Below are 16,960 nucleotides of genomic sequence, written 5' to 3' on the forward strand. Positions count from 1 at the left end.
GTCATTATCTAGCTCAGGGTGTTAGTAAATCTTCACTAATACTTTGTTACATAGATTCGAAAGGTTATACATGTGAGAAATAGTAAGTGTTCCAGACATAAGATGTAGCAAGGTTTCTTACAATACATGGAGGCTGCCCAGAAGCCGATGACTACTGTAAAGTCATTCAAAGGGTTCGAGTGATAATGAAAAACAGGGGTTCTTGTAGGGGCAAACATAACATGCGTTACCTGAAGACTATGATACCCGTCTTATTGTGAGGAGTACGTGTAACAACTTCAAATACACCCTCAATGCTTTGCATTATAGATAGCACAAGATTGACAGTGCTGTCTGGGAAAACATATGGAAGCATTTGTTTTATGCTGATCTGGTTATTGAGTGCTAGACAGTGCACCCTCAGGATACGATTTTAATCCGCTCTAGGGTTGGTATTGCAAGGTGAAAAGATCATATGGAGGGGTATAAAAACCATAGCGATTATATAATGCAAACATCCACTGATAAAAATCATCAAAATTTTATACAAGTACTGTACATATCACAAATTAGTAACAAAACAATACATTAACTTTTGTAACTATAGTTTTCTATAAGAACTTTAGTATATTTAGTGGTTATGATCTGCATTAAAAATCAACGTCGCTATGTGCTGTAAGTATTATAGAGTCTTTACCTTCAGGACAGGCGTACTAAAGACATACATATTAAAGATAGATGTACTTGAATAAGTTTAGCTTACTAAACATACACATTCAAGCTAAGTTTCAGTATGTATTTTTCAACTATTTTACAGAATTTCAAGTTTTAATACTAAAATTTTATCACCTTTTCATTTCCGGCTTAGTTTTTAATATAATTTTAGCCGGTCTCATTAAAACCTTTTTTATCCTAATTCGGCAAGAAGACCTGAACGATGGTGTTTTCATGATGAAGTGGATTTTTGTTAGCAGGTTAAGAGAGGTTGTCTGACCACTGATGCTTCTTTTTGAAAGGATTGCAACTCCAATTTTGTTCCTGATTTTCAAGGAGACAATATTACTGTTTCACACACGAGAAGTGCTGAAATGAGAGAAATCCGTTGTGTCTTTTTCAAGCATTGTGAAAATGTTTTGGACAAATAGCATTTCGGCATCTTTGTTATTTTGACGTACGTAATAAGCACATCAGACTGCCAAATTTGAAGCCTTTGGCGAAAATTTTGTTGAATTTGCATAGTGAAATAAGATTTGTATGGTGAGGTGAAAAAATCATCATGTTCCACTCCGTAAGGTGAAAAAATTGTATATCAGGGCTATCGTATCCTGAGGGTGCACTGCAAAATATATCCTCATATTTAGCTTTCAAATAAGCGAGCCTAGAACTAATACCTTAACAATGCAAGGAGGGGGTAAGTCCAACCGTTCTTTGCTAACAGATCCAACTACAAGAGAAGCAGCTAGCTGGCACGCCTTGGCTCGGTCAAAGAATACATCCTTTTGAGTGATGAGATACGCCGCTGTGATAAAATCTTGAATGGCAGCAATTAGCGGCTCTCCATTCCTTGGCGTAATCACATTCGACTTGGACTACAGTCATCATTATTGATTGATTTGATACACTTAACAAATGATACCACAGTACAGGCCAAGAGTCACCATGGTATAATACCATTGTACAAGTTAAATGTATCTAGGGTATGATACCACTGTGCAAGTCATGTGTATCCAGGGTATTATACCACTTTACAAGTCAATTGTATCCAGGGTATTATACCATTGTACAATGAAGTATATCCAGGGTATGATACTATTGTACAAGTCAAGCGTATCCAGGGTATGACACCACTGTGCAAGTCAAGTGTATCCAGGGTATGATACAATTGTACAAGTCAAGCGTATTCAGGGTATGAAACCACTGTGCAAGTCAAGTGTATCCAGGGTATGAAACCACTTTGCAAGTCAAGTGTATCCAGGGTACGATACCAATGAGTAAGCCAAAGTAACCAGGGTATGAATAATCGTGTGCAAACCAAGAGTAACCATGGTACAAATGCCAATAGTAACTGGGGTAGGATAGCACTGCGCAAATCAACTGTAGCCAAGGTGTGATATAGCTGTACTTGTAGCCGTATAACTTATGTGTATCCAGGGTAGGATACCATCACGTAAATAAAGTGTATCCATGATATGATAACACTGCAAAGCGAAAGTAATCAAGGTATGATGCTGATGTTGAATTAGCATTTACTAGCAGAGATCTCAAACTGAAACATACTTACTCCCATCAAGGTTATAGCCTCTGCCTTGGCCTCCTCGGTCTGGGGAAGGTGGAGGTTCATCTCATCCCCATCGAAGTCAGCATTAAAAGGGTTACAACAGCACTCGTTAAATCTGAACGTTCTATGCGGCATGACTTTGGCCTGCAGGTAGATAAAGAAGGATATAGACATGAGTGCACCCAAATTTCTGTCTATATAATCAAGATCACTTAGAACTTGCACCAAGTCTACCCAAATTGCACCAACCAATCTCCACTCTGTTATTAGTTAGATTATCATTATTCTAGATGTTTTTTTCTGAAGATGTTCTGAAGCCCGAGGTATAAAACTAGACACTGCCAATGTCTGTCAAACTTAGTACATGCATCGCTGTCTTCATACATGTATGACTGCCTTTACAGGGTCAGTTAAAACAGAAAATGGATAGCCAAGCTTTGTTACAGACTCCCATAATACTGAGGTTGAGAACGTTTTGCTCAGCATAACCATCCAGCATCATGGAAGTAAAGTTCACCCTTTTGACAGCTAAAGTACCTCTATGAAGGTGTTAATATGAACTAGTTAGTTTTAGGCTAAACCTTACATAGAAGGCCTGAATGCTGAGCTTGTGTAAAGAGGGCTGCCTATTGAACAGTATGACGTCTCCATCCATAAGGTGTCTTTCGATACAGTCTCCTGGCTTCAGCTCTTTGGCTATCTTCTCCTTGTTGCCATATCTCAAAAAGATGCAAACAATGCTTCATACAACAACCCGTAAGTTTTCTAGATAGCCACAGCCACTGGACATATTTTGATGGCTTTGTCAGCCTTTCTGAACACTACTGTCTTATTAGTCGAGCCATTGAAGTTTTTTGAAAGCGTTTAGGTTGCTTGTTTTGCAGCACAAACCACCATAAATCCAGAGGTCTGGGTTCTGCTCTTTTTGCTTTAGAATGGATTATACATCTACATCTTTTCCAACAAAAATTTTTAATATTGCCAAACCTTTCCGCTCACCCACAGTACACACAGAAGCTTTTGGCTAGAGCAATTCGCCTCTTTTCGCATAACTTCGTAATGAGGCAGTTAAAGACTTACTTTAGAAATCTTTTAAAACTGGTTTGTCTCTGCTCAAGAAAGTTGGCTCCCGGATGAACATCTGGTCCATTCTTTATGAGCTTCCTCATTAATTCAATGTTTGAGGGGGTCACTTTAGTCGGGTAGGTAAGTATCTTGGCCACATGCACGGGTACAGCCACCTACAGAAGATGCGATTGTTTATCTTTGAGACTGCCATAATTTCTAATAGAGTTATTAATAGTTTAATGGTTTGATAAGCCCACCAAGATCACCCTGACAAACCCTGCAAGCATGTTTTACTTGAGAGTGAGATGCATCTCCAAGCATAACAACAGCAGTTTGTTTTTACTAGTTAGACATTTAACTTTCCGGCAGCCAGTGTCGAGTGATTTCAATGTTCAAACATGAAACAGCCTTCAACTGTCTGACAACGGATAGTCAGAGGCAGCGTGGATGTATAAGAGAGTTGCATAGTATTCTCTATTCCTGACTTTTCGATTAAACTATTATATTTAAATCATTCTGTCTATTCTCCATGTTTAGATTCTATATTAATAATTGGTAAAGTTTAATAAAGCCACAAGTCATTCGGTTCCAGAATTTGCACTAATGAGCAGAAGACATTTATATCATGTCTACAAACAAGGACACTGTTAGGTAAATATACTGATTACTGATTATCACTACTGTTATTACTATCATTCTTACTACTATTCTTATTATTATTATCATCACTACTATTATCATTACTATTATTAATACTACCATTATTATCATTACTATTATTATCACTACCACAGACAAAGTAAAACGACTTTAAATGACTATTGCTTGACTTGACCATCATATGCTTGCAACTTCTCACATACATGTATCTGTAAAACTGATAATAAATGCACACAGCTTGGATACAACCGCATGTAACTGAAAACACAGTGTTTATATGATTACTACACAAACCTGTCAAATCTCACATTTGCTCTTCCACGACATTACATTCATCTTTTAATCCATTTACTATAGAAATATGCAGTCTTGCTTAGGTAGTCAACATCTAGGTAATGGAGTGACAAGACTTGAGCTTGATGCATGCTCTATATTACTAGGGACAAGCTAAGGAAATGAGTGGGCAGAAAGAAAGCTTAAGATGCTCGAGACTGTCAATGGAACGAATTACCCAAAAAGGACTCACCAATAAGACACGTAACATTGCCATATGACTAGACCTAGACTAGAAACTCACAACCATCAAACGCATAGAACTATCTGACAAAACCACGTCTACAGTCACCTGATCTATTCTCATGTTTGGATCTGGTGATATGACAGTTCGGCCTGAGAAATCAACTCTCTTGCCAGAAAGATTTCCCCTAAATCGCCCTTGCTTTCCCTTTAATCGCTGACTGAAGCCTCGCATGGACTTCTTTGGCTGCATGTTCTGGGGAATCCCAGAAGTTTCGCTGTTGATGAGCAGTGTGACCTGTAGTTGCAGGAAATCCCAGTCCTCCTATAATAAGAAAGGTCATTTGGTATTTATTCGCACTGGTGACACGCGAGCACGTAGGCGTGATGGTGAAACAAAAAACCACATTCTACTGTATGTTTGAGAATACAAAAATGTTGTGCCTACCATAATCATCTGCATCTTGGCATTTGTAGCCTTGTGCTTCTGTATCACATCATTAAGGAATATTATCTCTGTCAACTTCATAGTTATATCGTCTTCATTGCTGAATAAAGAAATAAGTGTACTAAAGGTGTACTAGAATCACAAGCTCAAGCTTCTGATGGTTGATGTAAGAACTACAGCTATATATGAAAAGCTCTGGCATGTGCCCATTCATATAAAATATATCTATCCATGACAAGCTCTGGCATGTGGTAGTTGATATAAGGAATATATATCTATGACAAGCTCGAACATGCGATGGTTGATATATGGAATACATCCATGACAACCTCTGGGATGTGGTAGTTGATTAAGGACTACATCTATGAAAACCTCTGGCATGTGGTGGTCAATATAAGAAATACATCTATCTATGACAAGCTCTGACATGTGGTGGTTGATATAAGGAATTCATGTATATCTGACAAGCACTGACATGTGGTGGTTGATGTAAGAACTACATCTACATGTACATGTATATATGAGAGGCTCTGACATGTGCCGATTGATATAAGGAATATATCTATCCATGACAAGCTCTGACATGCGGTGGTTGAAATAAGGAACATACTATCTATTTACGACAAGCTCTGACATGCATTGATTGATATAAGGAATACATATAGACAAGCTCTGGGTTGTGGTAGTTGATTTAAGGATTACATCTATGACAAGCTCTGGTATGTGGTAGTTGATTTAAGGATTACATCTATGACAAGCTCTGGGCTGTGGTAGTTGATTTAAGGACTACATCTATGACAAGCTCTGGTATGTTTGTTTTTCCTTTTTGAAAATTTTCACAAACCATTTCAAGATTCATTACTTATTTTTCGAACTTTTAATTGGCAAATGTGACATTTCAATCTCAAATGTCCTATTACTAGCTTCAATTTCCAGTTCTTCCTCGTGGCGATCGCTCAGAACTATAAATTTAAAACTTTTACACCTGGACTGCTGTAATATCGAGTAGTAATGATTGCATCTACATTCTCTCTCCGTTTGGTCAGACAAAGCATCCAACAAAAACTGTCCAACATTTAATTGTTATGTTTGTACCAGTATCGTTGTGTTCAATGGTTGGATGGATAGCTTCGGTTACAACAGTAACTGTTTTATACACACACACTTCTATGTAATCATTGTTATTATTAATTCCACATATTCATTATTTTTATCTTGTTTTTTTCAGTTCGTAATAATTGTACCAGTGTCAAATCATTGTTAATTGTAATCATTATAGCAAAACAGATTATCTGGCCATTACTTGCTAATTATTTCACATTAAAACAACTTTACAGTTGTTATATTTTTCTCTTAATTTAATTGAACTGCACAAAATACTTTTCTCATGATATGAAGTTTAAAAGTTAGAATGATCGATGTTGTATATGTTTAATAATAATAAACTTTCTATCCAAAGGGTTCTTTATTACCCGCGCAACACCGGGCATTCACCTAGTATACATGTACATATATTTATAGCATTTGGGAAGTCTGGGCACATATTTTTCTTCTAGTAGTTCAAGCATGCTAGCTGAAGCGTGGGTATTTTAACCAATCGCCATTAAAGATTGGCAGGTGTTATAAGTATATACATGGTTATTCCATAATATGGCATGTAGGCTGTGCGGCGTAGTGAATAGCAAGCCTGTAGAACTGCGGTTTCCGAGTTTAATTCTAGTGCGAAGCGGTTTTTCGTTTCTAAAACTCTTTCACTATAACTGGACATACAGTCGAGAGACAAACAAACACTGAGATGTATATACATGTATATAGATGAAACAATGCTTATACAAGTTCATTGCACTGATTCAAATGTTTGCTGGAGTTTTGACCAAAAACTGGCTTTTTGTGCAAGAGAAGCTGAGTTATGAGCCTCTATTCATTGCAAGTCCAGTTGAGATAACAGCCTTGAGGTTATCAGACAGTATGGTAAAAATTTGCAAATTTACAAAATAAATACTGTAGTAATAATCAATCAAATGTTTAAAATAAATATGCAAAACTAAGTGACATAATTATACAGCAATGTTTATAATAATTGTAGAAACTACAATAAAAGTATTTGAATAAATTTATTTAGTATCGTTAGCATCTTTGCACTCTGCACTCACTGCACCTTCTGAGCTTCCGATTTCATCTTCGCAGTTTTTTAACCTAAAATCTTGCTCATTGCTGAATCAGTCGTTATCATGATCCAAATGAATTTTTTGGCAGAGCTCATATTCTTTTGAATAACTAAGCACAAAACAATTGTAGTCCAGATACAAAGTCCAGATAATACAGAGTTATAAATAATTAAAAGGACTTCAAAAAGGTCTATCGAATCCCTAAATTTTTGGGATTCGTCTTGTGGGCACAGGCATACAACCTGAAATTTCTGGGACCTCCAGTAAAAGGATTGAGAGACCTGGTTACAAGAGACCAATGTCTTAATGGGTGAATATGATATTGTGATCGTAGTTTACACTGCATACAATTAAATTTATACATAATCTTACAGGAGTAACTCTATGACAAGAGTAGCTCTATGACGGAGGTGGGTCAATAAATAAATAAACACTAACATAGCCCATTCTATACCATTACAAAGGTACCTGATGATAAACCAATTTAATTTTAAAGGAATAACCCAACTAAAGCTGAAACAAGAGTTAAAGCACAGCGAGAATAATTTTATAAGCCAGCAAAAAATATGTAAGATATAAACACACAAAAAAGTAGCGCGACAATTCAGTAGATGCGGAGGAATAGAGTTGACTTACGTGCCAGACTTGAGGTCAGAGACAACAGATGGTCGAATGCAGAGGGGTGGCACAAGAAGTCGCGTAAGCAGAAGGTCTTGCGGGTGACTCACCGAGATGTTCATGAGCAGCAGTGGGAGGTCTTCCTCAGGAATGGCTGTGAACAGCCGCAGCACTGTCAACGGATTTAACATCTCCTGAGAAGAGAAGTCAAACATAGTATGGCAGAGAAGATCTCCTATGCAACAATCATCTAATGTCGGAACCAGAATGCTTATAGAAGCTTTCCAAAGCTGTGGAAGTCACGCAAACTGAATGAGCATCTAGATGTCTTTGTTTGATAATGGCCTGCAGAGTAATTGGCTACAAAAGCACTCTTGGAGATACCAGTTACGACCTTTTATTAAGAATCTTGTAGGTACAAGCGATATGGTCAAAATACAGACAAAACGAGTTAAAAACAGGCCGTGTTGAAATAAACTAATAGAGCAGACACTGTTTTACATGGGTTACCCTAGCTACAGTAATTGGTTATCTTAGCTAGTTCGTTATCCTAGCTAGTGTATTATCCTAGCTAACAGGTTATCATAGCTAGTGGGTTATCATAGCTAGCGGGCTATCATAGCTAGTGGGTTATCATAGCTGGTGGGTTATCCAAGCTAGTGGGTTATTCAAGCTAGGTTATCCTAACTAGTAGGTTATTCAAGCTAGTAGGTTATCCTAGATAGTAGGTTATTCAAGCTAGTAGGTTATCCTAGCTAGTGGGTTATCCTTGCTAGGTGGTCTGAATAGATCTGGATAACGTTAGTTACTGAATTTGTAGGGCACAACAGAGAAATATATCTTGCACCTGGAGTGTAACAAGTCTACCAGAACTTAACAAGCCTCCCAATTTTTGGCACACTAACCTGAGTCTTTGGCAAGAGATTCTCAATTTCAGTGTTGAACTTTTTCACTTCTTCAAAACTGTTGAGAAAATCTGTGATGCAAGGATGCACATTCCTTCCAACTCTCTTGTGTTTGTCATGTACTATTTTTAGAAGACCACATTTCTTAACAACACCTACAAGTATGGAGAATATGGCAGCAGTCTTAAGTCTGTCCGCAACTCTTGGAAGCTATTCTCCCTAAATGTAAAGCGGATGAGAGGTTGACGAGTGAGTAAAAGTAACACACGAGGGAAAGAGACATGTGACAGAGTGACATATGGCAGCACATACATGTACCTCAAGCCATTACATAAGAGCTGGTGACACGCTGAAGAGCAGCATATGAAAAACAATGAGACAAAAGGACAGGTGACAAAATTTGACTAAAAAGTAAAATGCAGGAAAAGGAGTGAGACAAGTCACCAATCACCAAGAGGATATCAGATAATGTAAGGCTGTGATAAAATATAATGCACAACCATCTAGTAGACTGTTTTGCTAAGACTAAGAAAAATCATCCATGCCTTACATGCAACAGACCCGACATATCAACTCACCATTCTTTGCACCACAACGTATACAAATAGACATTTTCTTTGTTTTGTCATTAATCTTCTTGTTGAGAGATTTTTTGTGGAGGTATGACATGCCAGGCCTTTTGAGAACCTCAAGATAGTGCTCTTTAACATCATCCGTCAGCAGAATTCTACTGCATGTCTGGAACAAACATAATCACTGGCAACTGTATAACTGCTGATGCTTATTCATACCCATGAGATTGATTAGCTTGATCTAGAGTAGGCTTCCAGGAATACTCAATTATTGCTACATCAAAAAACCATGATGATGGTTTGGAGGCAACTAAAACAGTCAAACCTCAACATACGAACCTAATCTGCTCTGAGATTTGCTTCACAAATATTTCCATAAGAACTTATTATCTCTTGTTGAATTAATTTCAAAGCCTAAATAACGATAATGAATACTTTGCGAAACAAATGCATTATGTAAAGTTATACAAGCAACTAGATTTGAAAAGCTAAATATTAGAGAAACGAGCATGACTTACTATAACTTACACTAAACATAGTTTACCATCAACTTAATTTATACATTTGTTTATTATTTTTATAATTATCCAATTTCTAGCAGAATTTTACTTTTGCATGCAAAAATACATGGCTGTAGTTTATAGTTGTATGATGGAAATTACTTGTCATAACAAGTATTTACTCAAAAATCATGTCATAAGTAAAAAATTAATGCAGAGATTAGACTGTACGAAAAAAAGATACAAGGAATAAAAAATTTATTCCAAGTTAATTAAACATGAAAGCTAAAGTTATAAAAAGTAAATTTGAAGTAAAATGCAGAGTTTTGTTCTTCTGTAGGTAGAAACCAAAAAGGGACAAAAGAACAATGACGCTCAGTCAAACAGGCACAGCATTACTGGCCACATAATTGGACAGGTGATCCATAGAAATGGACTGCAAAATGTAATTTTATAAACAAAAAGCAGTGTGTGTAGAAGTCAATGTCCTTAAAAGACATTGTCCTTAGAAGGCAGGGTACTGAGAAGGCATTATCTTTAAAGGCAGTGTCCTTAGAAGGCAGTGTCCTCAGATGGCAGTGTCTTTGGAAGGCAATGTCCATAGAAGGCAGTGTCCTCAGAAGGCAGTGCCCTTAAAAGGTAGTGTGCCCTTAAAAGGCAATGTCCTTAAAAGGCAATGTCTTTAAAAGGCATTGTCCTTAGAAGGTATTGTCCTTAAAAGGCATTGTCCTTAGAAGGTATTGTCCTTGAAAGGCAGTGTCCTTGGAAGGTAATGTCCTTAAAAGGCATTGTCCTTAGAAAGTATTGTCCTTAAAATGGCAATGTCTTTAGAAAGCGGTGTCCTTAAAAGGCGGTGTCCTTGAAAGACAATGTCCTAAAAAGGCATTGTCCTTAAAAGGTATTGTCCTTGAAAGGCAGTGTCCTTAAAAGGCAATGTCCTTAAAAGGAATTGTCCTTAGAAGATATTGTCTTTGAAAGGCATTGTCCTTATAATGCATTCCCCTTATAAGGCATCGTCCTTGGAAGGCGTTGTCCTTAGAAGGCATTGTCCTTTGATGGCATTGTCCTTTGACGGCAGTGTCCTTTAAAGGCACTGTCCTTTGAAGGCACTGTCCTTTGAAGGCATTGTCCTTTGAAGGCATTCTCCTTTGAAGGTACAAGCGATATGGTCAAAATACAGACAAAACGAGTTAAAAACAGGCCGTGTTGAAATAAACTAATAGAGCAGACACTGTTTTACATGGGTTACCCTAGCTACAGTAATTGGTTATCTTAGCTAGTTCGTTATCCTAGCTAGTGTATTATCCTAGCTAACAGGTTATCATAGCTAGTGGATTATCATAGCTAGCGGGCTATCATAGCTAGTGGGTTATCATAGCTGGTGGGTTATCCAAGCTAGTGGGTTATTCAAGCTAGGTTATCCTAACTAGTCATTGAAGGCATTGTCCTCAGAAAGCAACGTCCTTAAAAGGCATTGTCCTTAGATAGGCATTGTCCATAGAAGGCATTGTCCTTAGAAGGCATTGTACGCAGAAAGCATCGTCCTTAACTACCTAACATAAAAAGAAGGAACTAAGTAGGAAACAAATACTACCTTACATATCTTCTGCAGTATAGTCACACAAGTACGAAAATAACCGATATGGAAACAAGGCAGCTCAAGGTCAACATAGCCATAGTGGCCAACGCAGTCACTTAAACCTCGCTTGCAGGTTTCACAGTTGTTGTCTTTCTCGCTCGTTCCCTACAAGAAAAGTAACATCTTTTTTTAAATAGTCTTATCAACTGAGCCTAGATGATCGCTACTCACAGACATAAAGGTAGAGCAGAACTATGACAAGCGTGTACTATTTCCAGGCTCATGCCAAAGATCGCTATAACATGTGCCACGCGTCTGTCTAAGATAAGTTAACTTTAACCAAAATGTAGTGTATTACATGAATGCGTAAGTGAATCATGCGAAACATTTCGCATTGTTTTCTAGGTATGATAGATGTAAATGTTGAGGTAAAAAGAGACGCACCATTCTGTGGTCTAGGACACCATATGGGACATGTGCCTTTGAATCCTGACCATAGAGGCCCTTGTTGACAATATGTATATGTGACTGCTTCTTCATTTGCTCGGCAGACATCAAGCCAAAGGTGACATTGTCTCTGCAGAGAAACACGTGATATGATTATAACGTTAGTAAGTGGAGTGTGCAATTATAGATGCATTAGCATAATTGTTTAAAGAGTGGATACACAAGGGTTACTACTTACATGGCTCTTTTATTGAAGGAGTGGATACACAAGGGTTACTACTTACAGGGCTCTCGTATTGAAGGACTGGATACACAAGGGTGACTACTTACATGGCTATTTTATTAAGAGTCGTATACGCAAGGGTTACTTACATGACTCTAGCCGCATCACTTTCTCTGTACTGCTCCTTCATTCTGCCTTGAATAAACTAGCGCTACAAGAAGAGTTAAAGCTTAAGTCATGGGAGATTCCATGCTTTTTATAGGAAATTATAAGATACAAACAAAAGTCAAGTTTAATTTACAAAATAAAAATGTGGCAGACTTTTAGAATATCCTGTGACATACACACAAGCCACACAGAGAGCAACACTTTGGTGGTCATTGCATGCCGTGATACATATGTGGTACACAGTTAAAGAAATAGATAATCCTTTCGTTAGCCTTAGATCAGTTTTGGGCTTGAAATAGTTAGCCTTGCTATAGTCACAGAAAAAGAAATACCACCAGGTAAATACCACACCAAACACCAATAGTTTGGGAAGCGAATGCGATAGTTGGAACTGCTTTTTATTACCCTCATTACTAGAATTGAGAAAAGGTCTCACGCTGTGAATACTAAATATTTTTAATCGTAACTTGTAGCTTCTGTGTAATGGTGCTTCCTACAGTAGATCATTTGTTCTCACAATACTATGTAGCCTAACATATGTAATGTATGATCTAATACAAGACACGACCAATTATTGTTGCAACTCAAATTATAGAAACGACTAGCTGAAATAACCAGTGTTACTACGTAATAAAAATAGCAGGCTCTAGCTGTAAAACACATTAACTTGTTAAGCATGCATATCTGGCATCTTTGAAAAATAATGCATGTTTACATTTTTATCAGAACTAAACTGTTTTAAAAATCAAAATATTTCAAAATTAATCTTCTCTTATAACCAATTACTTTTGTTTTTCCTTTGAGATCAAAACAAATAGATTTTAGCCTAATTATTTAGTCTTTGAATTCAAATTGGGTTTTGGATGAGTTCAGATTATTTGTTATTAACATTGTATTCCTATTTACAATGTCTGCTAAAGATAAAGCGCTATTGCTTGACGCAAGTGACGTCTCGGTGTCGTCAACAATGACATTTACATGTAGCTTTAGATATATTGACTAAAACAACAACTGACAGCTCTAGAACAAACAACATAAAAAACAACATTCAAGTGTGTTCTGCTGCTTCAACTGTTTTCAGTGTTCATCAGAGGCACTTCATTATGGACGTGGCCAAACTTTGATGAATTAGGAATTTTCATCTTTCAATTTGACAGGTTTCACAGCCTTCTAGAGACAAACTCAAATTTGGAATTACCAACGCTGATAAGGAAGTCATTTTACTCATCAACCACATCGCATGAACCTTTTAAAGGGCTTAAAACGATATTTTCAACAGTTATGAACATTCCAAAATTCTAGATTCATCACACGCATAACCTTGCAAATTCACGCAACAAAATATTAGTGAAGACTTTATAGCACCTTTAGCTAGATAATGACCAAAGAAACAACATCAGTGACACAATTGGCTTGTGGCAGACTCTAGAATAGTTTGCACATAATGAGGAACCCAGATAACTATTGACCTTATGCATGTTGGCCAGAATGCAGAAATAATAAATCGTTTGATAGGTGAGATTTTTCATGGTATGTTGTAGTAAGTGACTACTACTTGGGCAACCCCTTGAAGATAAAGTAAAATATTTGCTTTGCTTTTGCAAACATAGGCTGGGCGTTTGTAAGAGCATTGTTGCACAAAAATGACTTCATGATCTTGGCTAGACATGTCTGAGCCCAGTGGTAGAGGAACTGCATCGACTGAAGACATTTTCAGTTACGGAGTAATTTAAAGTTGGGTGCCATTACTGTCACCTTCGCATGGCATTTTATTGGAATTGAACCCAAACCAGCTAAAACTCTGAACTCTCAGCCTTTGGGAAATAGTAATTTGCCATTACGAATTGGCTAACAAAAGTACTGGTGTATTTGTTTAATCAATTGGCCAACATTTGTTTTAATAAATGAAATGTATTGTTTTATAAGAGCCTTGTCAATCAGTAGCATATTGCGTTTATTAGTATTCAAAGCACAATTTTCTTAACTGCTTAGCGTGAAATAAATCAAAGCCACTGTACTTATAACAACGATATGTAATCATTTTACGCAACTACTGTAAACCTTTTGTAAATAAATTTTGAAATTGAGCAACCGTCAACTGAACAGTTATTCATTATTTGCAATAAAACAAATTTATGTATTACACAATAATTTGTAGCAAAATGAAAAAATGTATGTTTGTAATGCATGTGTTTTCTTGAGTAAAATGTAGCAAAACAAATAGCTGAACCTTATTGCTATACAACTTTTTGATGATTCGCACTAGATAATAAACATCCTGATAATACTTAAAAGATACTTCACACCAAAGATTTTAATTCTCACTAGTCAATTTATTTGTCAGCAAGATGCATTGTTTAGTAGCATTACTATGCGTGCATTGTTTGGGGGATGCATATCATAGGTGTGTAGCCAGGTCCTAAGACCTGTCTATACACATCCAGATATTAAAACCCATCTACACACACATGCACGCACACACACGTGCAGCGAAGTTTCTTACAATACATACTAGCAAGGACAGAAATTAGTGACCATTAAAAACATGCTAAAAATGTTTCAAGCGGTTGTGTACTACTGATTTTTATGAGAAAAAAGTCACCTGGTAAAAACGGGTAGATCCAGCAATAAAATATTTTTAAAGGCTGTAAAAACTGTCTATTGGAAAAGAGTGTTTATATTGCATGTACAATCAACAGCCGATATAACAACTTATTGTGTTATTATTATTGGTTAGGCATATTTGTTAGCCATAGCTCTTCGTAAATATGTAGATTGGTTCGAAGTGAATATCTTGCAAATAAGTACTGAATGCAAACTTGTAGAGTAGACAAACACCGAAATTTAAAAAAGTAATTTCGCTAAAGCTAGCAACCCAGTACTTCTCTCTTTTCGTTTATGACAAGCAATAAGCGAATACATAGCTGAATGCCCTGAATACTGGATCCATAAAGTATATTTTTCATTATGTTTATACACAATGAAAAAACACTAACATAGCTGTACGCAAAATCAAATATTTTTTGAATTACATGTATGCAGAGTCGCCTACAAAACACTCAAAACGGTAACAATGTTCAGCTCACGCTGCTAGACTATGGCTCAATTTTTTACAAATGACAATGACTGGTTGGCTACATTAGACCTTAATTCTTTGCATTTACGATGTGCCCTAGTTTGAACGCCTTCGACATTTAGATTGTTTGGGGCTATGCGACGAGCTACTGTTTCTTCTGCGCGTAAGACAACTCCAAATAATTTTAAGTGCTAATGATTACATGTTTTTTTGTATGTTTGTATGGCCCTTTGTATAGAATATTTATTGAGATTAGAATAAGAAATTAGAATCTTATCGCCCTCCTAATTATATAAAAAAATAAATGGAACTTAAATGAGTATACGATATGAGTAGTGGATACAATATGCAAAGTATGTAAGCAACTAAGGGCCACTAAGTAAGGGATAGAGTAGAATAGATTAAAATGCATCCCTGTACATAAGATAAGAAAATCTAAACATTTGATTTGACAATTGGACAAGAACTTAAACTGATTGATTTTACTAGTAGTTATATGTGAAAAAATAAATTTATGTATCACAGGAGACACTCCGCTCTCCTATTCAAGAGCCAGCTGCCTCTTAAAAAATTTAGACTGAAATCTTTTCCATAAACACTATAAAACAGGGGTCGAGAATCTATGGCTTTTAAGCCACATGTGGCTTTTTTGATGATTGCATCTGGCTCTTGAATAAATCAATGGAAAAAATAATCCATAATTTTGCTATTAAATTTAATTAACATAATAATACAAATGTGGAAATTTCAGTAACAATAAACAAAATAGCAAACAACATCTATTTAATAAAAATATTTCTTCATTTGCACCTTTTTGATGCGGTGTGTACAGCAAAGATTTTTTAGTACTTTCTGTACTCTGCTCTGCGCAGGCTGCACAAAGACCGCACTAGTAGCTTTTAAATGGAAAGGTAAACCCTTCAAACACAATGATGGCTAAAAAAAGAGAAGACAAGGAGTATCAGGCATTTCAGCAAGAATTGACAGAATAATTTGCCTTTGTGGAGAGAGCGGGTTCTGCATTGCGTTTAATGTGTTACGATTGCGTCGATGAAACAGTCAAATATATAGCGACACTTCGGCTCACGCCCATACCACATTTGCAGTGAAATATCCGATGGAAGACAGTAAAAAGAAAGCCTTCCAGGGAATTCTGTCTAGATTACAAGCTAATAAAACTTTATTTTCGCTTGCTCTGCTGGTTCTTCAGCAATTGTAAGCAGTGAGAAGCCATTTACAGATGCCGAATATGCCAAATCCTTCATGCTAGATGTGGCTCATGAACTTTTTGACGACTTTAAAAATAAAAACATAATAATAAAGCGGAGTAAAGACATATGCATGGGTCAACAAGAACTGTACATGACTCTGCCATTATGATGGGAAATCAGGTGGAGAAACAACAAATGAACGACGTAAATGCAGCAAAATATCTTTCCCTCGCTTTTAACGAACCAACAGATGCTAGTCATTTATCTCAGTTCAGCATCATCACGCAGCACCTTGCAGATGACACACTTGCTGTCTTGGCTGTAAAAGGAACGACGAGAAGAGCAAATTTATTCAAGTCTTTCATGGAGTTTGCGAAAGAGAAAAATGTACCAATGGAAAAACTTGTTTCTGTATGTACCGATGGTGCTTCTTGCACGGTGGGGGAAAACAGAGGATTAATAGCACTTCTTTGTGAGCAATACAACATACCCATCTTCAGCTTCCATTGCATTTTGCACCAGGAGACACTTTGTGCACAAGTGT

General features: G+C 36.8%; 1 protein-coding gene across 1 annotated transcript in view; it reads right to left on the minus strand.

The window, feature by feature from the left end:
- Window positions 1-12,174, minus strand: part of LOC137385654 (DNA-directed RNA polymerase III subunit RPC1-like) — a 30,238-nt gene extending 18,064 nt beyond the window's left edge. The window contains exons 1-12 of the mRNA XM_068072166.1: window positions 12,111-12,174; window positions 11,736-11,868; window positions 11,307-11,456; window positions 9,219-9,378; window positions 8,641-8,795; window positions 7,754-7,929; window positions 4,950-5,049; window positions 4,611-4,826; window positions 3,338-3,498; window positions 2,844-2,976; window positions 2,261-2,401; window positions 1,371-1,568 (exon numbers count right to left, since the gene is read on the minus strand). Of these exons, the coding sequence (XP_067928267.1) occupies window positions 1,371-1,568; window positions 2,261-2,401; window positions 2,844-2,976; window positions 3,338-3,498; window positions 4,611-4,826; window positions 4,950-5,049; window positions 7,754-7,929; window positions 8,641-8,795; window positions 9,219-9,378; window positions 11,307-11,456; window positions 11,736-11,868; window positions 12,111-12,151 (1,764 nt within the window). The 5' untranslated portion in view covers window positions 12,152-12,174. The remainder of the gene's footprint in view (window positions 1-1,370; window positions 1,569-2,260; window positions 2,402-2,843; window positions 2,977-3,337; window positions 3,499-4,610; window positions 4,827-4,949; window positions 5,050-7,753; window positions 7,930-8,640; window positions 8,796-9,218; window positions 9,379-11,306; window positions 11,457-11,735; window positions 11,869-12,110) is intronic.
- Window positions 12,175-16,960: the final 4,786 nt, after the last annotated feature.

Source organism: Watersipora subatra, chromosome 1, assembly GCF_963576615.1.
Source record: "Watersipora subatra chromosome 1, tzWatSuba1.1, whole genome shotgun sequence".
In the NCBI taxonomy this organism is placed as follows: domain Eukaryota; kingdom Metazoa; phylum Bryozoa; class Gymnolaemata; order Cheilostomatida; family Watersiporidae; genus Watersipora; species Watersipora subatra.